Below are 22922 nucleotides of genomic sequence, written 5' to 3'. Positions count from 1 at the left end.
AAGAAACTAAGAATAATTAATAGTAAAATAGACCATTTATTTTAATGTAAGTAAGTACAGGGATGGAGGGGAGAAATATCCCGTAGTTTATACTTCTTTGCTATATATTCTGTTTTTTGTTTGTATGTATGTACCCGCTTGACCGGTTCCCAATGTTGCTGCAATCTGCGTGTTCTTTTCACTTACTGCTCTATATTCAGCTGGAAAAATAATTCTTTATTCTGTCTTGTTTCTTTTTAAAGCTATAGGAACATCAAGGAGTGCTCCAATATCACACATTCATTTTGTAACCTGACAGATGAGTTTACAGATCCTTGCAAGACATATATAATACTAGTGAAAACGTTCCCAGAATATGCGGCAAATTGTTCAGTCTGCACGTTCATTCCATACACAGATAGTAAGTTGTTTGTTTTGTATTGGTTTCTGAGGCATTTTCCAGCCCTGTGTTTATGAACATCACTGCAAATATTGTTGCTGCTTGAAGGACAACATGTATTATATAGGCTGTAAAACTTCCTCTGTCACCTTTAGGGATGTCCTCCAGTTAGGCAAAATGAAATTTGGGTATCGTGATTAACAATTTGCTGTTCTATAATTTTATTATTGTGTTTTTATTGTACTGTCATGTTTTGGATTTGCTCTCACAGATGCCTGTACTTGTGGTCTTTGTATTTACTCCTGTACGGCCTTTCTTTTTAGAGAATTGAGGGCCAAGCCAAACAGGATGCTCAAGAGATCTTTGAATGAACAAGGCCCTGATTTGGATTAGGATTGCTGTGAAGGAATGAGGGAGTTCACCACTACCTCGTACAGTACACCAAAATGCATCCTACATTGTTCCTGGCCTTAGGGGGTGGTGGGAGAGAGGATTCTGTCTTTTGTCCCTTTTACGGATAACAGCAGCCTTTCAGGGAGTGATTGGTTTCAATCAGTGAAACCACACGAGGAGGGAGAGTTAAACATTGTGGCCCTGATTTGCCCATCTACTATTACAATTAAAAAGTACTATTAAGATCCATTCACAGATCTGGATTCCAGCTTCATATCTTGTTTGGCTCACAGACAGTGAAAACAGCTGCCAAGACCAAAATCTTAGTGCCAAACTATATGTGACATGGATGATGCCTGATTGGATCTCCCAGTGTTTCTTTAAAAGACAGTGTGGAGGGCGGGGTGTTCAAGACTGCAGTGCAATTTCTTTGATGGAAATGGTTTCCCCTTCCCCAGAGCTACTATTAGCTGTGGTAGCAAAAAGAAAGGCACCTACTGCAGCTAATAGGAATTCTTGGGGACAATTTCTTTTGTGGAACGGTGCAAGGAACATGGATTAAACACAAACTTCTGCTGCAGCACCCCCTAAATTGCCCCTTAGTCTAAAGAAACATTGGGAGAGCTCTCATCTAATGCATTCTTTGGTGCTGAGCGTAAGATCAGCACACAGGGCTAGGTGGTAGATTTAGGTCTGACTTTCAGGATCAAAATTTAGGAATGATTTTTAAAAGGTCTGTTTTAATCTCCTTCAACATATGAAGAGTGAAGCCAGAAGCGTGGCTGGTATCAAATGGAATTTATTGCCTCTTTATTTTATTTCTCAAACAGCATGCTTAGGACCACCTGATTTTAATATTTCTGCTTGTTCGAACTGCGTGAATGTGACAGTGAAAATTCTTTCTTCATTGCTTAATATATACAGAAATTTGGATTATACAATAAATGTGAAAACTGTGGATTTTGAAGAACAGGTAAATGGTTGATTGGTGTGGAATATTTATATGCCTTCCTTTCTTCTGAGGGTCTCAGGACCCCCAAGTTTGGTAACAACAATATAAAAACAATAGCAGATATAATAACATTTGAAGCAGTCTAAAAACACTGTATACCTTCCACCAGTGGGTCTTCTCCCTGTACCCAGGCTCGGAAGGCCCCCAAAATTCTGTGGAACAACTCTGTTTTGCAGCCTTTCTTGAAAGCTAGGAGCCCACAGCCTCTTCTGGGATGCTGTTCCAGAGACATAGGGTAGCCGCTAGAGACCAAACTGTTGCTGAATCACAAAGCTGCCACACAGAGCATAGAATGAGCGGCAGTTTTTCAAGTATATGGGCCCCAGGTCATGAAGAGCTTTAAAGATGAGCGCCAACACCTTGAATTAGGCATAGAAACTAAATAGCAGCCAGTGAAGGGACCTTGGAATAGGGGTGCTGTGGTCCTGCCGACTACGCCCAGATTAAAAAAATGGGATGTTGCATTCTTATTTAAAGTATCAAAGCAAATTCAGCTTCATCACTGAAATCTGTTACCTTTTCAACTGTAGCATATTTTATAATTTATAGTACCACCCTTTGATCCATAGTCCTGTTTGTGCTTCAGTACACATACGGAGTCCCTACCAGGGATGTGCAGTCCAGGATCTGTGATCCAGCTAAATAGCTGGATTTATGCTGATCTGGCATAAATGCTGGATCACATTAGAAGATCCCAGATTGAATCCAGGAATTCAGATGCTGATGGGGCTGGGTTATTTGGCTTTGGAGGCAGCCACAGCAGGAGTGGAGCAGTAGCAGCAGAAAGCGAGAGGGCAGTGGGCAGCACAAAGTGGAGGTGAGTTGGCAGGCAGAAGAGTGGCACAAGACTGGCTAGGGACAGGAGGCAGCAGGCAAAGAGGATTCCCGTCCGACTCCTGTCTAAGCAGCAAAAGAGCCTTTCAAGCTGCCACTGGCTGCCTTTTAAACTCTGCAGCTCTGGTAAGCACCCCCTTGCTTCAATTTGGGGTTTTCTGGTTTGACAGTGGGATTCTTTTGTGTGCCATAGATTCCTTTACTGTCATTTGGTGATATTGGGCTTTATTGGTTCAGCTTGCCTGGGAGTAGGACTTGCATTTGGGACTGGCTTTTGGCCAAAGGTTGCCTTTGTTTAATGTTTCCCTTAATGTGTTGTTCCCAGTAATGTGTTGATGTGTTGTTTTTCTTTAGGGTTGGTTTTAATGGTTTTAAAATGTTACTCCATAGGAAACAATAGAGAGTGGCTGTGGGCAGCTTGTTCAGGGGCCCACAGAATTGGACACTGGGGTCCAGTCTTCTTGAAATTGTGTGTGTGTGGGGGGGTGTCTTTAGTGGATATGAAGGAGTAGGTTTCCTGAAAATTTGGTGGAGTTTTCTTGAAAAAATACCCCTGCTCCCCCAAACCCTCAGGTAGTTTTCCCCATATGGAATAATGGCTGGTAAATTTGGGATTATCTAACCAGATTAGAGAATCTGGCCTGGTTGTCAGGGAAACTGATTTTTTTGGTATCCCTGACACCCAGATCCAGATCATCCAATTTTTATTTGGGAGGTACAAACCCCTAGTCCCTACATGGTTGGGTCTCCTTTCCCCCCCCCCCTTATTTTTTTTTCCTTCAAATTCAGGCTCTGGGTTTCATCAAGGACAAGAATGGTGTGGGTGATGGATAGAAACTTAAAACTTTTCCTTCCCTGTCTTAGTGGCAAAAACTCACCCCAAGAGGGAAAACTTACAAGTAGACATATTTTTCCCCATTGCTGGTAAAAGAAGCTCTGGGGTGTTTTTTTCCAGTGAGGCGACAGGAGATGAAAGGGTTCAAATTCCCCTCTCTCACCAGTGCAGCTCTCCTCCATGATCAAAGTACCCCAGAGCCTACTTTTGCACACACACAAAAAGGTTGTGGTTTAAAATACACAGGGCAGGGACAGGAACATGCAACTGAGCCCTAATTAGAGAGGGTAGCTTGCTAAGGCTCTGTATGGAGTGCATGGCCAAGGTGTCAGCTGAGCCAGGGGTTTTCCCGTTCACACTTTCAGCACTGCACTCCAGTTTCACAAATTTATATGTGCCCTTGCCGGTACACTTTCAAATTTAACTTCCTGTCTTTTACAGGTTCTTGAAAAGAATAATACGACAAAAAGAGAGAATTTTTACACTGTTTTTGAAGGTTTGCAACAAAACACAAATTACTGTGTTTCTGTTGATGTGCATTCTTCTGTAAATAAAAAATGTGCTCCATCTCCCTGGAAATGTATTGTGACAAGCTCCAAAGATAAATCAGGTACTTGTGAGTGATGATGGGATGGGAGTATTTTGGGTGGTTTATTTAGTTGTGTGAGGATGATATCCTAAAAACAGCTTTTTAGCGTTTTAAGTAACATGAACCCTTTATTTTGAATTCACTGCTCTAATCCAAAAATGTTATGCCTTGGAAAAACCCCAAACACAATGTTTAATCATGTTTCTTTTAAACCTACAGGTCTCATTGCCCCAGTCTTAATTGCCATACTTATCTCAATAGTATTTGGATTTGCTATGATATTACTGTACTTGGCAGGCTTTGTTGGCTTAAAATTGAAAAAAAGGTCCAAAGTTTTGGTATGTAGACTTTGAAAATTTTTATTTGCTTTTCATCAGGTATGCATTGTTCAACAGATGTGAAAGGAGGATATTTCACTTTTCAGTGGTGAAGCAGAATCAAGGAAATACATCCTTGTGTCCATAAAACCCACTGAAGTATCAAACCTGTTCATTCTTTTAATGCTTATGAACTTAAGTTGGCATGATGTTTGCACTGTCATTGACCCAAGACAACCCTTTCACCCTTCTAAGTCCATCTAAGTGAGGGGGCTCAGCAAAGTGTAATTGTGTTAAGGATTGTACTGTAAGATAGCAAGCGTAAGAAGTAATTAAAACTCTTCTACTTTCCCTGCTAGGAACTGCACACACTTCCCCAAGTTCATATTTGGCTTCCTGGACTGTTGGATTTTGAAAGCTGCCATAGCATAGCACACACATGCTTGGAGCCTCTCTCTCACATACAAAGAGGCACATCTTTCTAAAAAAAAGCAGTAACATCCTTCAAAATATTCCAGTGGGTTGGAGGCACATTAACAAGCCAAAGCTGTTAGCCTACCATCCTGACCTGGCAATGTGATGGCACCTCAAGCAGAGCTTGTTGATCTGTTTTCAGGGGTGCAGGGGTTCATAAGAGAAAGGGAATTCCCCTAGATGTGTGGGTCTCTGGCCATGAAGGGCTTTAAATTCAACTCTTTTAATTGAGCCCAGAAGCAGACTGGTAAGCAGTGCAGCTGAACACACTGCAGAATAAAATGCTGAGGTCACCACTGAAGGGGAGGCAGTGTATTGCATCCCGAGACAAAATGGATGTAGATTAAAAGTAATCTTTAAAAAGGCATAGTTTAGCATAGAAAAGAAAAATATTAGAACAATATGTCTAGCTGTGTCAGAGATTAATTCAACTGGGTATCGGTATTTGAATTTACAAAGATGAAATGAGTTATGTTTTCACAGTAGAAAATTATGCCCCCACCCCACCCCCAGTGGAAGAAAGAACTACTGACTTGAAGCAAAGGGCAGAGCAATAGGAAAAAAGTCTTTTGAAGTGGTAAGCGAGATCAGTCACTTCTCACATATCATAGCAGGGGAGAGACTCATCCTTACCAAACTGACCAGGAGGCTTCACAAGAATGATTTTACAAAACTTGATGATCAACCATGTAAATTGTCTGATGAACCATAAAATCAAAACAATATCATCCAGTTAGGAAAATTACCAGAGTTCCAGAAGTATTAACATTTACTTCTTGAATATCTAAGAGAAGGTCATTGTATAAGGAGTGACCAACCTAGATATTCCAGTAGTAATACAAAGGTACAGCCATTAGAAAGGGTTCACTAGAAGGGATAAGATGGTTGCACCAAAAATAATTTTCAGTACATGAAGTTTTGATGTGTATTAACAAGTATTTCATTCATTCATTGAATCATTCACTGTATCAGAATCTGTGCTTCAAGGAATAAAGTTCAACTAAGGCCTAGATGAGCGTTACACTAGATGAGGGTGTTAAAAGTATCCTGGACTCTGCCAGTTCAGACTGCAAGCAGGGGAATTATATGGATTCTCTATGGGGAAAAGTTCCCTGCACATAGCCTAGTCTACAAACCCTGTCCCTTACCAAAGTATCTCTATAATCTGAGTAGAAAGCCCTCCTGAATAATCAGTATTGCACAGTTTGTGGAAAGTCAGGAGACAGGGAGCTTTCCTGATCTCCTCAGGCAAGTCATTCCACAAGTGGGGGCTACCAAAAAGAAGGCACATGTATGGACAGTTGCTGATTTTGCCCAACTGCAAGGTGGTATATGCAGAGAGGCAGTCCTGCAGATATGAGGGGCCAAGGCTATGAAGGGCTTTGAATGTAATAGTCATGATCTTGAATTGAGACTGGTAACTGATAGGTAGCCAATGGAGTGATTGTAGAATGGGAGTGATGCACATGCTTCATCTAGCTCCCGAGAGTAAATGAGCTGCAGCATTTTGTAACAGCTGGAGTTTCCAAGTTGACTTTAAGGGGAAACCTATGCAGAGTAAATTACAGTAGTCTAGTCTCAATAGTATTATGGCATGAATCAACGTGGCCAGATCATCTGTGTCAAGGCAGGGGGCCATCTTCCACTTTAGTCTAAGTTGGGAGAAGGCCTTTTTTGCTGCAGCAGTGCTAGATCAAAGCTAGATTACAAAATGATAAAAATATCATTTGAGGCAATACTGAAGTAAGTGATAATTTAAGTTGTATAGCAGAAGATAGGATACATTTGAAGTAAGGAAAAACCCCTTCTCTTCCTTTGATGTTAAATATTAATTTTCAACTGTTTTCTCCATTTTTAAGTAAATTACAGTGTGTCCAGGGACATCGTCTCAAATTGCCCTAGACTTAGCTCCCTCATCCCCCAGTCAGACCTCCAGAGCAGAGAACATGGAGCTACTCGAAGCAACCACACTACACCCACAGCAGCAGCCACAATGGCTCCAACGCACTGTCTGACATTGGCAGGGAAGTGGCTCACGTCAGTGGGCAAGCAGTGGTTGGCCAAGCAAGAACAGCCCCCTCCAGACCACCTAGCTGATGGGCAGCCATCCTGCCTAGTCTCAAGAGAGTTTCATGACTACAGCACAGGCTCCACACATGGCAACCTGGGAACTCAACAGGGCCACACAGGAGCCAGCCCTCTCACATGCCTTTGATGGCGCAGGGAGTGGGAGCCAATGGGAATGTGGCCCAACTTCCACCCTGCTCTACTCAGCAGCCCAGAAAGATGGGGAAAGGGTGAGGCTTCAGCCCTTAGCCCTGGGATCGGACCACACATTGGGGATGGCAATAAGGGGGTGGAGCTGGGAATGAGGGAGGGGGAATAAAAAGAAGGCTCTGATAACAGGCCAGGGGGGAGAGAGGAGGCGCTGCCAGGGACCAGAGAGAGAAGGGAAGAAGGCATTTGAGGGAGTGGCAGAGGCTTCAGGTGAAGCAACCCTGCTCTGCATATCCCTTTTCTGAGGCCTGTAGGAGCCCTCACCAGGATGGTGCATGCTCAGGAGAAGGACCTCAAGGGCCAACACAGTGCAGTCTATGCAGAGTTGAAAGTGATTGCCTGGAGTAATTTTGCATTTGCTTGTACTATAAGCATTCCATTGTGATCAGTATTTTTAAGTACCATGTTACAGAAGATGAGTGAACGTGCCACATGTGACTGATTAAAGGTATGCATTTTTCTGGAATTAATGGGACATATAGGGCAATCATATGCATGTTTATTCAGAAATAAATCACAAAGAATTTAATAGGACTATTTCCTGGTAAAGGGGCATATATGATTACATGCAGCAGCACCCCTCATTGTATTTTGCAGGGTTAGCCCTGCCTATGCAATAGCTGGTCTTTTGAGAGTTCAGGGTAATAGACAAAAACAAGAGGGGGAACCACAAGAATTGATGAGGGGAGGCATCTCATTCTCCCCACTTCCTCCCATCTTGCTGACCTCCACCCTCTCACTTCTGCTTTCTCTCTGCTGTTCCTCATTTGTGCTTTCTCAGCTGCCAGAAGCATGGGAGAGAGTGTGTGCAGGAGGCAGAATGAGGCAGACTTTCCCATGTACCTCTCTAAATTTCCAGGAATTCCCCAAGCCATAGTTGGCAACCGTATCACCCATACTCATCCCAGCATTCTGACCATCTGCCTCCCTGACATTGCCCACTCTCTACCTCTTTCCTTGCTGCTCTGCTGTCCTCCCCCACTGCCCCACCACCACACTTTCCACTCATGAGGAACAGCATAGGCAGTGGCTTCCTCTTCTCTTCCCACCCACTCATGCAGTGCTGCCTCTTTTGGTTCTTTCGGTAAGCCAATTGAGGTGCATTGTTTGCGCTTGCACAAACAACCCTTGTCCTTGGAGGGGGGTGGTGGAGAATTTTACCTCCCCTCTTCGTTTTCTTTAACGTTTCAGATTTTTCTGCAAGCCTGAGTGGTTCCCTACCTTTTCTGGAAAATTTCCTTTCCGTCTACATAGCCTCAATCTATAGATCTAAGTACCAGGCTTCTAGCCTAATTGGAACCATTTGGATATCATGGCAATTTTTTTTCAATTCAAGGATTCCAAAACCAGGTGTTCTACATGCAAAGAAGGGTGCTTAGAAAGGAGGGGAGCAGGCAAGCATTGCAAGTTTGCTTACCATGAACAGTGTGTTTTTTGTGAACTCAATTCAGTCCAAAGGTGATGTATTGAGTTTCATTGTTTTTATTATGCTCCAGTACTGCTTTGAAACTATCCTATGCATATGCTGGTAAATTCCATTCTTTTTCTTTCAGGAACCCACACACAAATTAAACTATTCACTTTTTGACTCTCATCCTGAAGAAGTGCACAGTGTTCAAATGATCTGTGAGAAGGGGGAAGCAGTTGGGGGAAACAGTTATGATGCTGAAAGTGGTAACAAAAAAGATGCCATATATACAAATCACAAGCCCTTGAGCACAATTTTAAAATCCCATTCCAAGGCAGACATAAAAGATACAGCATCTACAGGCTGTTCGTCAGCTGCAAGTGACTGTCAGATATCTGAAGTTATAGATGCTGAGGTAGAAGACTCTCAATATGATGAAGACTCCCAATATGATAAGGAAGAAGACAGCACAATGGACCAGATGTTTTATCCTTCTGAAACGAACTCCTCTTCTATACCTGAACCAGAGGATGGCGGATGTTTAAATATCAACTTAAATACTGTGAAATTAGAAATACCCAGTGCAAATTGGGATGATTTGGAAACACTAATCTTTCAAGAAGACATATCAGACTTGCAGGAGCCATGCATTCCTGATGCTTCTGAACCAAGACATTTTGCTAGTGTAGCGGATATGCAGAACTCTGGTATTCATGACCTCTCACATACGTGGCAAAATTATAGTGGGTCTGAAGAAAGTGAATCATCAGATTCAGAAATTGTTGGTGAATACATGAGAAGATGAATCAATGGATAGAAAAGTTACCACTCGCTAACTCTTTTACAGTTTACTCCAGTGTTAAAGAACATCTGGCTTGGTTGGCTTGTGTTGTCTGTTGCTTTTAGTATGCATGAAAGTAGCAGTGTTGTGAACATGCATATATGCTCTGTTGCCAAGTCCTGACAACAAACTAGCCTACTTGAATGTCAAGATCCCTCCCTGAAAGTCAGCAAAGCAAATCCAATTTTATGTATAATTTTGAATAGAATGTAAGGACCCGCTTATCAACTCGAGGGTGACTGGAAGATGTAAGTAATACAGAAGTAATACAGAAGTCTTGAGCCTGGACTTCTCCTAAGCATTGATAATCAATGTCATGTGATTACCCAATATTATTACGCTGAGGCATTTTGCTGCTAATGGAAGATTACAAGAGAATGGATTTGCTGTTTCATGAGGTTCTCAGCCAAAGGTTGCATCCTTTTGCCAATATCAGGAGAACTCAGTGTCGTCACCTGTACTGTGTGTGAAGGTACACAAAAACATGCAGTTCAGCACACCTGATTTTCTGATCCAAGTCAAATTAGTGTCTGGGTTTTTTTTGTTTTTGTTTAAGGTGATGCAACTCTTGCATTATCTCATGGAAGCCAAACTGCCTGTCTAGCCATTTCTATGTGTGTGATTTGTCCCAGACTCGGTGCTGTTAGGAAGCGGGTTCTTTCCACTTTCCCCACAGTGCTGTATTGCATTTGTGAACCTCCTGGGATTTCTCTGCCTTTTCTCCAGTCTTTCTCAAACATGCTTTGTTACAGTTTTTAGGAAAGATCACAGTAAAGCCTTAATGTCTGGTTTGGTTGATACAACAGATTTTCCCACCCACATTGGCAGCTGTTTTCCCTGATCCTGTCCAAGCAGCATCAATTTCCTTCCTCTGACCTGGATGTAGCAGGGTCTCTGAATTCACAGCTTTTTAATTTTTTTAAAGCAAGTCTCTAGCGCCTTCCCTTGCAGAGATATAAGAAGAGCATATCTCCACAATGGAAGGGGATAGAGAGTTACCTTTTTAAAAAAATTAAAGCTTAAATTAAAATTAAAAATTAAGTCAGAGACCTTTTACACATTTTAAAAAATATTTTATAATTTTGTTTTTATATATGCTGCCTATATATGCTGTTTTGTAAATATGTTTACACATATTTTATAATGTTATATTAATATAATCTAGTGCTGATCAATATAACGAGGTGAGATGGTAGCGCTTATGGAAATAGCGCTGGAGAACGAAGGGGCAACGAGTGTGAGCCGGCCAAATTCCTCTTCTTTCGTTTCAAACTGTAATGATCCTTCTTCAGGCCACAATATATTACATAATCAGACAACCTGACTTATTTTCCGTATCTCGAGTCCATATGCTCACTGGCGGCAGGGAGACCATTCAAGGACATCCCTGCATGGAAGCCACTTCTGTGACCCTGGTATGACAATCTGGTGATGTGACTAGAGTGGAGGTTAAAAGCATTGCTAAATAGGCTTCCATTCTCCCCACCCCTCCCTTTTAGACCAAGCCTTCCTATGTAAAAAAAATACATAGCCTTCGATAATTTTCTTGTGATCATGGTGTCTCCTCTGCCAGGCAAATTCACATTATTATTACGGTTCATAAACAGCACATACCGATTAAACAAATAGTGAGATTTACAAAAATGCGTATAAAACGTAAGTTTAAAAGCAAAGCTCAAGAACAGGAAATAAAACAGGCTGTGTGAAACTCCCATTTCATGTATCTAATACCTTCTATAATAATTCCTTGCAAATTCTGTAAACTACAGCAAAAAATCTGGCACTAGCCAATGAGAGCTGAGTAATTGGGTCAAATAAAAACTTCTTAGTGATATCCAAAGGAGGGTATATGGAGACTCTCCTAAGCAAGGGTGTAGGATCTTTGCACAAGCATCCTGATAAAAGTAACAGTGAAGCATGATATGCTCGATTGTCTTGACTTTGCCTGCTCTGCAAGGGCAGACCCTCTCAGGCCCTCAAATATTTTCCTTCTATTAGGCTCCACTTCTAATAATACTTTCAATAACCGTCATTGAATATAATGGAACTTACTTCTGAGTAGATTTGCTTAGGATTCCTCCCTAAACATAATATTCACATAATCAAGACCAAACTTTAGTGTATTCCAGATGTTTGGAATATAACAGAGAAAAGAGATACTTGTTGAATAGTTGTTGAATCAGAGCTGTGTTGAATGACTTTAGAGCTAACTACACACAAATGCATGTTGCTGAGTTCTGGCCCTGTTGTTAAAATAAAAAGCTGTCTTAGTGGGGGGATTTAGAATGAAGAAGTAGGATGGAAAGGAGGACGGCTTAATCCTTTCCTGACTATTTCTCTATGACGGCCAAATACAATTTTTGAATCATTGGATGTTGTTTCTGTAACTACTTGTAGAGTTTACTAGCTGTCTTCCCATTCATGAAGTTATGACACATGTAAAGAGTCATGGTATTTTGGGAAGAAGTCTAGAATCTATAGTACTGAATTCCATCTCTTACCTTGGCTGGCTGGTGGTAGCCCGAGTTCAGATTGTTTTATGGTGCTAAGAACACTGGTTTTCTAACTGGTTAAGAGAATGCCTTCTTTCTTGAACAGGAACTCACTTCCTTGCAGTATTTTCTGAAATTTCTGAGCAGTTGCAGTGAGCATTGCTGAAGGGTTCCCTTCCAGCCTGCTGCTCAAAATGTCAAGACTGCGACCCTTCTTAACAAACGTAAGGAATTTCCCACGTTGATGCCTATGCATTTCAAGCAGCTGAACTATAGAAATAATACTGAAGATTTTTGAGCATTAGCACTGTGAAAGTGAAGGTTTTTTACTTAATTACTTCTGTATGTTCTTTGTGGTTTTTATCAAATTGTACAGAATTTTGTATGCTTTAAAACACAATAAATTTATTACCACTATATAAATTGCAAATTTTTAATCAAGTATATTACTAAAGAAGCGTCTGAGGATTAATGCTATTTGCTTACTCCTTTTTCGTAACACATAATCCATAAAAACTAGATGCTAGTTTTGAGTGGAAGGCTAGATATGAAGGATATTGCCTTACTGTAGGGCATCAGATTCCACAGCTTATCATTTGGGATGCTTTACCTGCACAAAGGGTCCTCAAATATATAATGTTCTTTATGCTGAAAGGCTGTCAGTTGGCATTATTTTAAAATATTTATATTTTGTTTATCCATTGATTGCGTTAAAAGTGTGTCTCCGTCTATCTAAACACACATATAAGGTTGCCTTACCTGCATCTCTTAGACATAAAACACACATGACCCTAATGTATTCCATTATGATCGTTAAAATAAATGGAGCATTCTCTAGACCAGTGATTCTCAACTGGTACACATACCACATAGAAATAGGGTCACTCTACACGTTACTTCGTTTATGAATTTTCCATGGAGCTGACCTGTGCTCTGTACAGACACGCATCGGCTTGGGGATTGACTTCTGTTTTTAAAAAGTGTAAATGGGCTTGGAAAGCTGCTGCTGGGGAAAGGAGAGCTCCTTCCTTTCCTCCCAAGCTTTTTTCCCCATGGAAAAACTGGGGGGAAAGAGAGTTTTTCCCTTTTTGTTGCCACATATGCACACAATACCTCCACACAGTGCAGCAGAAATGGGGAAATGTTTTTCCATGGGTAAAAAATATATTCAAATGTCTTCTTCAAATATTAAAAAACTACCTTTAGATTTGCTAGTTTCTGCATAACGAGGAATATTAAATATAGGGACTACAAGTTTCTCATACGTATGGCTATCTGTTAGACTTAAATATACTCCAACTGTGAAATAAATCTATTCAGTTGGACACTCTTGCTGTTATTTCTGCTTTCAGGCTTTCAAGTAACAATACAGTGTGGGTGACACTCTAGGAAATTAGAAATTCCAACTGACTCAGGACACCAGTCGTCCTCCCCTCCCCGTTTGCTCCCACTGTACCATCAAGTGGCAGCAGGAACAAGGACCCCAAGAGGTTGCTTGCCAAACAATAATTGTCTAGCTTCTTACACAAACATGCTCTAATGATGTTTCTATTCCACATTTAACATCCCACTTCAGCAATCAAGTTATCACTGTGGCGCAAAAAAGCAAAAAAAATTGGAAAGATGATACATGCTGAGATTCAGAAGATTTTAAGAGTTAACTTTGCCATGAAACCCCAGATCATGTTGTTGGGAATAATACCAGATAACATCAATAGAACATTACATGAACAACTGGTATTTGCTGACGGCAGCAAGAGTAGTAATAGCAAGCAAATGGAAAGAAGAATATCCCACTAGAGAAATTTGGAAGGATAAAATGTCAGAATATGCACTGATGGCAAAACAGACGAACAGTGCGTATTTCTCTCCCTCCCCCATCTTTGGCCCGGCCAAATGCTTTACATGTATTCACTTCAGGTCTGCAGATGATGTTCACATTTTATGGAAGGAATATTTTGATTGGCTCATACTTGTGTGAGTGTAAGTTTCCTTTAAGATGGGTGGGAAGAAACTACCAGAGAAAGAGAGACTAAAAGAGGGGTGTGGTTATCAAAGAGCTTCAGGAGTGCAACCAGAACTGGTCTCTACATAAGCAGTCTTCAGGTTCATGATGATGATAAAGTATTGTTAATGAAAAGAATAATGATTCCTGCATAATTTTCCAACAAGAGCACACCACAGACTGGTGTTCATTGTACCAATGCAGATTTTTGAAAATACCAATATCGTAACTCTTTTCCTCCAGTAGTCTTGCCTGTGTGTAAATATGATTTGATCATCTCTGTCCCCCTTTCCTCTGGAGTACTAAAATCTGGTTCAAAATGTAGGCCGCACAAAAGCATTGAGCCTCAGTTCTATTGCAATATGCCTTGTAGTGTTTGTTATAGGAAAGGGGACGAGGACAGACCAAGCAACTCCTCCTGAGGGAAGGAGGAGTTAATAGCGCACGAGGGGTGATTCGTGCTTGCTTTTCTCCCTGTGGCCATCAAAAGTAGGACTGCCTCGATGCGCTCCCAGCCGCCGTGGCTCTCCGGGGACAAGGTTCACCTGGCTGCTCTCACAATCGAGGAGGAAGTGGCCGAGTTGGGAGGAGGGCGGGACTGAGGGAACTGAGCGCTGTAAGGAAGGCGCGAGTGAGGAGGGCGCTGTGATGCCAAGACGCACAGCGGGGGGAAAGGACTACACAGGCTCGCGGAGGACGGAGGTGATAAAAGCGACTGTATTTCAACGGCCTGGCCTGGTGCTGAGGCGCAGCCGTGAGATGGCCTGGCGCTATCTAATTTCTGGTTGCCTCTTCTGGTCAGGTAAACATTGGCTGGGCTTTCTTTGTCTAGGCCGCTGTTGCCCTTGGCCCGCTTACCTAGCTAGGCACAATCGACACACTTGCATAGGACTGAGCTGCACTTTTAGGGCTGGCTGGACAGGCGTTGGGGGCTCTGGCTTAGAGGCAAGCAGCAAGACTCCTTTGCTACTAACGCCTGGCGTGGAACACGCCTGACTACCTGCCGTTCTTGGTCGAGATGACCAAAGGTGCTTTATGGAGTTGACAAGTCCATTTCCTCTTAAGATCATACTACTACCCTTGCTCATAGGGTGACGCCAGGCATTGTTTGCAATACAGAAGTGGAATCGCCTTTTTGCAATATTGTGATGTAATCAGCTCAGGTCTATTTGCTCAGGGCTAGTTTGCATTACAAGCCATAGGACTATACAGCGAGTGCTACTTTTGTGAAACCTTAAATTGCATTCCACCATAGACTTTCCGTGGATCAGCAATGTGAGTAGCATGTGAAGAAGTGATCTCCAACTGAAGCTTATGCTGCAATAAATGATGTCCGTCTTTAAAGTGCCACAAACTCCTGTTTGTTTGTTGCTGTAATATACTGACATAGCTGATCCTCTGGAATTAAAGCAAAATGTAGTAAAAACATCACAAAGACAGCATCAGTTATTCATTTAACAGTCTAAAGCACTGACATTTTAACTTTTGGAGGCATTTCAGAGCTGCCAAAGTTAAACTGGCCACTGTGTGATTGTTTTAGTGATGTTTGCAAGTCAATGCTGTCCTGCCAGTAACCAAGAGAGCGATCTTTGCCTTTCTGTTTGGAAATACGGAAACAAAATGGGAATGCCACAAGCAGTGTATACTCAAGAGATTTCCTTTGTGGGATATCCTTTATTATATTTGGAACCAATACAAGGAACTTTAGAAGATATGTGTGACACTGCTGGGGGCAATTGTAGAATCCTGAGTTGTAAAAAGCTTCATTTCAGAAATATGTAGAGGGGGGTGACAAACAGTATTTGAGCCCATCGTTACCACATGTGGTCCTTTTCACGTGTTTCCTTAGACACGTTTGAACTTTCTAACTTGGGTCTGGGACTTACCCAGAACAGCAACCAATAGAGGGAATTAAGCACAGTGTCAGGGGGAAACCTCTTTCACAGACTGACTAGCTTGGAAAACTGACACACTTGCCAATTAGTGGAAGCAGAACATGTGATTTAGGGATCTTTCCCCTGGATAGTGGGCAGGAAAGTGGCTCTAATAGGCTACCAGGACCCATGAAACAACCAGATCTTTTCCAAATTTATTGAGGGACATATAGGGATACAGGATTAAAAAGGTACTCAAGCATAGGAGCAGTACAATTGTTGTGTTCAGAGGGACAGGCATATGGAGAGTTACATGAAAGGAGAGAAAGTAAGAAGAAAACCAAGCCTCTGGCTGAGCAGGAACTCTGCACCTGGGAATCACCACAAGGAGAAGTGAGTGTAGGAGAGATTTAAAGAAGGGGGAAAGAAGAGCTTTCAGAGGAAAGGAGTGAGCAGAGGAGTTTACCACCTAGCCTCAGTCTGCTGAGCTGTATAGAGTATGTCATCTGCTTTGATGGTCCAGAGGTTGAGAGAGGAGGGCCTCAAGCAGGGCTTCTGAAGGTCCCAAGGAAAAGGATAGCTGTTTGCAGAGAAGAGTGGAGCGGGCAGCCTCTGAGCCAGCAGAGGGGATTAGGCTGCCTGCCTTTGGCTAGCTAAACAGCAATAGTTATAAGAGCCTGCACAAAAAAGAATATCAAAGAAATAATTGTAATATCCAGGAATGCAGGGTAAGCCCTGGGTGTGAATTTGTACATTTTCCTAATTTTGAAAGAGCTAGGAAGGAGGTTTCCCAGAAAGGTAACAAAAAGGTGATTGTCTCAAGACAGAACAGACGAAAAGGCTGGAAGGATGCAAAAGGGGCTGGCAGGATGGATGCTTCACCCATGCCTGTAACAGGTTAATAAGAGACATTCAGGCAGGGTTAGTACAAGTTATCAAGCCCATCTGGGTGTTTAGTAATCAGATTCTGTGCTCAGGAAAACTTGTCCTTGCGGATGAGATTACATTGAAAGGTCTAGGTGGGTGCAAGCCCCTGTGGCAATGGGTAGATATGCCAGTGTCCCATCAATGAATCTGTCTCCCGCCCAAAATTATGGCCACTCATTGGCATAGTCTGAGGGGAGCCTTGGCCTTACGTTCCCTGAAGTAGGGCATGGCTAGCTCCTGAAATGGCTGCCACAATGAATCTAGCCAAAATGGAGTTAGAGCAGACAGCACACATCTGCGAAGGGGATCCGTAGTAACACCATAATTGAATTTTATCATAGCATTCAATAGAGAAAAGCCTAGAGTTAGATACAAATGATCAGCCATTTATCACATCCTCCTCCTCCTTCCTCTTTCTCCTCTCCTCTTCTCCACTCTTCCCTCTCAGGAGCTCAGGGACATATACAAACATAGCTTACTGTGAAGCCATAGCGATAAAATTACTTTGTTTCTGGGGCTGTTTTGGCCTTTGAGGGAGAAGTCATTGGGGCCAAGTCAGAAGCAACCACTAGATGACATGATAATACAAGACTTGCATGACTCACCAGTCCTGGCCGCTTGCTACTGTTCTACAGCAGCATCCCCCAAAGGCAGTCTAGTATAGTGGTTGGAGTTTCAGGGTATGATCTGGGAGACCATGTTCAAAACACCATTCTGCTGTGGAAACTCGCTGGGTGATTTTGATCTAATCACACACTCTGAGTCCTCTCAGGGTTGTTGTGAGGATAATATGGAGGCAAGGAGAATGCTGTAAACTGCTTTGAGTTCTGGTTGTGGAGAAAGGCAGTATATAAATGAAGTAAATTAATAAATATAGATGAAGTTGGGGGGGGGGAATTAAAGGTAAGTTGTTTAGTGGATTTGAAATAGAGAAGGAAATGGAGAAAGATGGAGGCTGCCGGGAGGAGGGGAAGAGGAAATAGTGTGGGGAAGGGGATACAGGGAAAAGTTAAGTACCCCATGCAAGTCCTTGTAGGTTCCTCACCATGCAACTGAGCCCAGGTCAGCTGGCACCACACAACATAGGGGGGAGGCTTCCAGGTGGGAGGGGGTACGGTGAAAACGGGGACAGACAGGTGTGAGAAGGAAGCAAGAAAAGAGGGAGAGGCTATGGAGGGGAGTGAAGGAAAAGAGGACATGGTGGGGAAGGGGAAATCAGCCCGCCCCTCAAGTCCTTGCCGGTCTTCACTTGTCTGATTTAATTTTGAAATCAAGCTGGAATGGGGAGAAATACCATTGAAAAGTAGGAGCAGCTAATGCCAGGGGCTTTGGTCAGCTGTCGCTATTACAAGCTCAGTCATTTACATCCAAAGCAAGATGAACAGTCTTTCTGGATTTATAGCATGATAGTGGCATGATTCCTGTGTAACATTTAGATGTGCTGACAGAATCAAATCATTTCACTTGACATGAAAAAAATCATCCACCTAGTTGCATTTCAAATTACTATTCTTAAGCTGCCATTAGTTTAATGTTGAAGTCAAGTCAAGGCTTTTTTCAAGATAACACATTCTGTTATGTGTCTCACTGTTTGTGAGACACTGATGAACTGCCAATCTGTGTCGGAGTTATGAATCTGATCTTATTCGAATGTAGTCAGATCATTTCTAAACTTTGTCTTTATAATCACAAAGACAGGTAACAAATGGAAGATTCCAGAGTCAAATACCTTTGATTCCTCCAGCCTCATGTTCAACTAGACCTATATGCAATTACTTATATTTGATAGATCATTATAACTAAGTGGTTAATATTCATTACTTAAAATAGTGTGGTCTTTCATGATGCCTATTTTATGGCATTCCACGTAAATACACACTTTTTATTTGCAAATTACCAAAAATTACTAGGTAGTTTTATACACCAGTCTCGAGAAAACTGAAACTATCTTGAATGATCAAAAATGGTATTCTCCTTTTTGCTAAAATGAAAACCATGTTTTTAATCTGCTGAAAGACAATCAGATGTGTTATGAAAGTTGTGGAACATTTTCTAATTTTGATTTGTAGTAGCTATGGCATGAAAACAGAAAATAAACTCAAAATGAAAATGCAACTAATGGTTAAATACTTTGATTATTCACTGATGAATCATAACATCACAAATACTCATAGTTTTTAGAAGACTAAGTAAAACTGGTTCTTTCTGAATTCTGTAAATACTCAGTAGTGATGAAAACACAAATACAAATCTTGCAATTATTTAAGAATGTGTATTTACTTTGTCATGTTCTTGCATTTTCAAAAACACTGTCAGTGGAGTCCTAAACAGAGTTACACCTATCCTGGAAGTCAATGTGCTTAAACAGCTGTAACTCTGTTTAGGATTGCATTGTTAACAACCCAGCTTTTGAAAACACTCAAGGACTGGCATTAAGAATGACAAACTCTACTGACAAATCACTAAGTTGGAAGGCATCTCTCAAACATATATGACTTAGTCCTTATTCTATTTTCAGAGAACTATTTTCATGCACTTCCATGTTTTTATATCTATTATGTTTGAAACTTGAATGTCCTGTTTGTCTCTCACCTCCACTTATCCTCCCTGAGATCCTTTTTTATTTTTTGCATGACTTCCTTTCTAGACCTGTTATCATCCATGTTTATGTTCTTCTGGCATCTCTTAAATTTGTCAGCATCCTTTTGAATTGCAACTTCCAGAACTTAAATATTAAAAGTATACTACAAATCGGGCTATGTTTTGGTGAAGAGTGTGTAGCTGTGATAGATATGTTTCTTATTTTTTAGAGTGTAAGAATCCAGCAAGAGTAATTCTATGCAATGCAACTAATTCTATGCTTAACTCTATGCTTTTCCCAATTTGTGAAAGGGCCTCAATGTCACCTCTTAAATAGTGTGCTATGTTTGTATTTACAGTACATGGCATTGTACCGGAGCCACAAAATGTAGTCATTCAGTCGGTCACTTTTAACAGCACTCTCCAGTGGGATCCACTTACTTTTCCTACAGTAAACGTGACTTACACAGTACAATATAAACAGTAAGTATGTAAGAAATAGCTTATTTTAAAAATTACAACTTGTTTTAGTTTCTGCAAGTAAAGCATCCTTTGTGTTATAGAACAAGCCAATTTTTTACAACTGAAAACATGCATAGCTTGGTTTACTATTTATAGTGATAGTTGAGTTAATTCACATGCAGAGTGAATATCTCATGATGTTTCAGTGATATTGGCCGCAATCCCAAGAACACTAGCCCCATTGAAACAAAATAGGACTTATTTCCAGGCATACCTTTTTTAGGATTTCTCCTTCTAGCATTGTATTCCTAATAGCTGTTTCATTACAAAACTCCTGTGAAAACGTTTGTGCTTACCGTAAATTAACTCTGCCCCCCTCAAACACACACGTGTCCCACATTCCGCATCACTGCTGTAAAAGACAAAATGGTACTTACTATGGATTGTAGCAAGTACATATGCTGTTTTTGTAGAGAACTAAAATGGCAAGTGTCTAAGAAAACCGCCTTGATGTATGTTCAATTTATGGATACTCCAAAGTAGAGGAAATGCGGAGAAGGGAGAAAAAAATCTTTGCTTTATTCCAAGAATATACTTTTAAGCAAATAATTTTGGGTGGCAGTGAAATGATGATTAACACTGAACAAACATCCTGTTTATTGAGAGTGGTCTTGATCTCCTCCTTGAGGGTAAGCATGACCTTAGGGTTGGAAGCAAAAGAACCTTTATTCCTCTGCCCCCTTTCCTCCATGCAGTCTGTTTCATCATGGCTTTTACAAACACTAAGGTCCCCTGCAAATTCCTTTCATCGGAATAGTTCATCAAGAGACATACCGTTATTTCAAGTCTCCTGCGTTGAACAGAAAGGTGTTTATTCTGGCAAAAATAAGAGACTGTCACCTGAAAGAAGTAGCAGGTCTTGGTTGTCTTCCACTGAAACAATAATCTAGAATAGTAATGCATGTTGCATCACAAATGGGCCACGAAGTTTCATGGGCAATAATCTAGGGCTGAACTCAAAGTCAATAGAATACAAGTGAGGACCTGCAAGGACTTGCAGGGAACAGCTCATTTCCCCCTCTGCCCCATGTTATCTTTCCCTTGCATGTCCCCCATAACCTCTCCCCATTTTCCTGCTTCTTTCTTTCCTTCCCACCCATCTTTGTCTTCCCCTCCCCAGAAGCCTCTCCCCTGTGGTCCAGTTGCATGGTGCCAGCTGAGCCAGGCCCAGATGCATGGTAGGTAACCTGCAAGGACTTACTGGGGGTACTCCACTTTCTCTTGTAGTAAAGAGCCCAGTAGCACCTTTAAGACTAACCAACTTTACTGTAGCATAAGCTTTCGAGAACCACAATTCTCTTCATCAGATGCATCTGACGAAGAGAACTGTGGCTCTCGAAAGCTTATGCTACAATAAAGTTGGTTAGCCTTAAAGGTGCTACTGGACTCTTTCCTGTTTTGCTACCACAGACTAACATGGCTAACTCCTCTGGATCCACTTTCCCTAGTAGCTCCTTCCTCAAACTATTTCCTCTTTCCCTCCTGTCAGCTTCCATATGCTCTCCTTTCCCTACATCCTTCTCAACTTCAAACCCACTAAACAACTTGCCTTTTTTCTGCCTTCCATAGAGTTGCCAGGTCCCCTTGGCCTGAAAGTGAGGGTCAGGAGAGTTGTTTGGGGGGGCTGTGCTGGCTGTATTGGCTTCACATACGTGGACAGCACACAACTTCTTCATTGTGCTGGGAATGAATCATTCCCAGCATGAGAGTGACTGGTCAAACTCAGGTCTGATTTGATAAAAATCAGCCCTTCATGTGACCCATCGCTTCTTTGTCATGCCAAGAATGATGTCGTTCCCAGCACAACGAGGAAGTACTCTGGAGCACATGGGAGCACACTGGAGTTTGGAGGCCCAGTCCTGCACCTTTTCATCCCACTGGGAGGGGAGGCAAGGAGTAGGGGAACCCTCTCCCTCACCAGGGGACTGGTAAGCCTAGCCTCCCATCTCCATCTATATTTTTAATTTTCTTCTACTGTCTTTCCCCACAATGATGACCCAAAGCAGCTCCTTTCCTCTGTATTATCCTCACAACAACCATGAGAAATAAGTTGTGCTATGTTTGTGACTGTCTCCCATTCTTCCAGTAAGCTTCCATAGCAGAATGGTGGTTTGAATCTGGATCTCCTAGATCCTACCGCAAAACTCTAACCACTACACTACACTGGCTTTTTTGTGGTGGTACTGTTCATCAGTAGCAAAACAGTCAAGAGGAATCACAGTGTTTAAAACAGTTAACGGCAAGAAAAACACTGAGATAAGGGCAAAAACAAAAAATACAGTGCCATGTTTGTACAGTTCCTTCATGTTAGTTTAGCGGGGGAAAAATTGTGACTATTAACCGTTATGACTCTACAGATACCTGTAAGGTTTATAAGTATTCACTCTTCTGAGGAAGACTTTGAAACAAGTGATATCTTGGAAGTTGTTAATAAGGAAGAAGGAAGATTAGAGTTGAGAATGTTTGGAGTGTTTGGAATCAACATGAAGTGTTTTAGTTTCATTTGATTGTATATGGTACATTTACTTTGATATAATATTCATTGACTATCTGGTAGTTTTTGAACACGTATATGGATTGGATTATATGCATTGCATGTTGGATTCTTTCCTTATAAGATTACACACACAATATTGGATAAGAATGAATTTTATTGTGCTGTAATTATTTTTGTATTTAATGACCATTATCTCAGTGTTTTTCTTGTAATTGACTGTTCATCAGTAGCAAGCAGCTGGGCCTGGATAAGTCATGTAAGTCATGTGGTATCAAGGCACCCAGTGGTTTATTCTGGGCCTGGCTTTAACAAGTCCTCCCTCAAAGGCCCAAACAACCTTGGAAAGGGCCCTGCCCCTCCCCTTGCCTTTTACTGACAGAAACCAAGCCTGGTTGCCTATCAACAGCCACTGGTTAAAGCTACTGGTGCTGCTTTTATCATTTTGAGTTTTTCTAAAAACATTTTTTAGATTTCAGATTTTTCTGCAAACCTATGGCATTTGTCAGGTGTGTAGGAAGATATGTCTTTTCCATTCATGGCTCCAATCTCCAGATTTAAGTGTCCTCAGATCAGGGCTACTTGGCTATTAGTATATAAGATGGGCAGAACTCCTGTTTAATGGACAAAGTATGTAAGAGCAGAACTACAAGTGACAAAAGGCACAGA

General features: G+C 41.6%; 2 protein-coding genes across 7 annotated transcripts in view; both read left to right on the top strand.

The window, feature by feature from the left end:
* The window catches only part of IFNAR2 (interferon alpha and beta receptor subunit 2), a 36522-nt gene extending 24258 nt beyond the window's left edge, over positions 1-12264 (top strand). For all 3 annotated transcript variants that reach the window (XM_054973730.1, XM_054973732.1, XM_054973731.1), the window contains 5 exons: positions 243-400; positions 1603-1745; positions 3895-4063; positions 4262-4380; positions 8664-12264. In XM_054973730.1, coding sequence (XP_054829705.1) covers positions 243-400; positions 1603-1745; positions 3895-4063; positions 4262-4380; positions 8664-9323 — 1249 coding nt within the window. In that variant the 3' untranslated portion in view covers positions 9324-12264. The remainder of the gene's footprint in view (positions 1-242; positions 401-1602; positions 1746-3894; positions 4064-4261; positions 4381-8663) is intronic.
* Positions 12265-14404: 2140 nt separating this feature from the next.
* The window catches only part of IL10RB (interleukin 10 receptor subunit beta), a 41264-nt gene continuing 32746 nt past the window's right edge, over positions 14405-22922 (top strand). For 2 of the 4 annotated variants that reach the window (XM_054973355.1, XM_054973356.1), the window contains exons 1-2: positions 14405-14658; positions 19597-19720. In XM_054973355.1, the coding sequence (XP_054829330.1) occupies positions 14505-14658; positions 19597-19720 (278 nt within the window). In that variant the 5' untranslated portion in view covers positions 14405-14504. The remainder of the gene's footprint in view (positions 14659-19596; positions 19721-22922) is intronic. The other 2 variants (XM_054973354.1, XM_054973353.1) reach the window with 2 other exon arrangements.

This window comes from Eublepharis macularius, chromosome 3 (assembly GCF_028583425.1).
Source record: "Eublepharis macularius isolate TG4126 chromosome 3, MPM_Emac_v1.0, whole genome shotgun sequence".
NCBI classification, from domain to species: Eukaryota; Metazoa; Chordata; class Lepidosauria; order Squamata; family Eublepharidae; genus Eublepharis; species Eublepharis macularius.
Note: the sequence above shows the minus strand (reverse complement) of the source record. Positions and strands in the feature narration are given on the sequence as shown.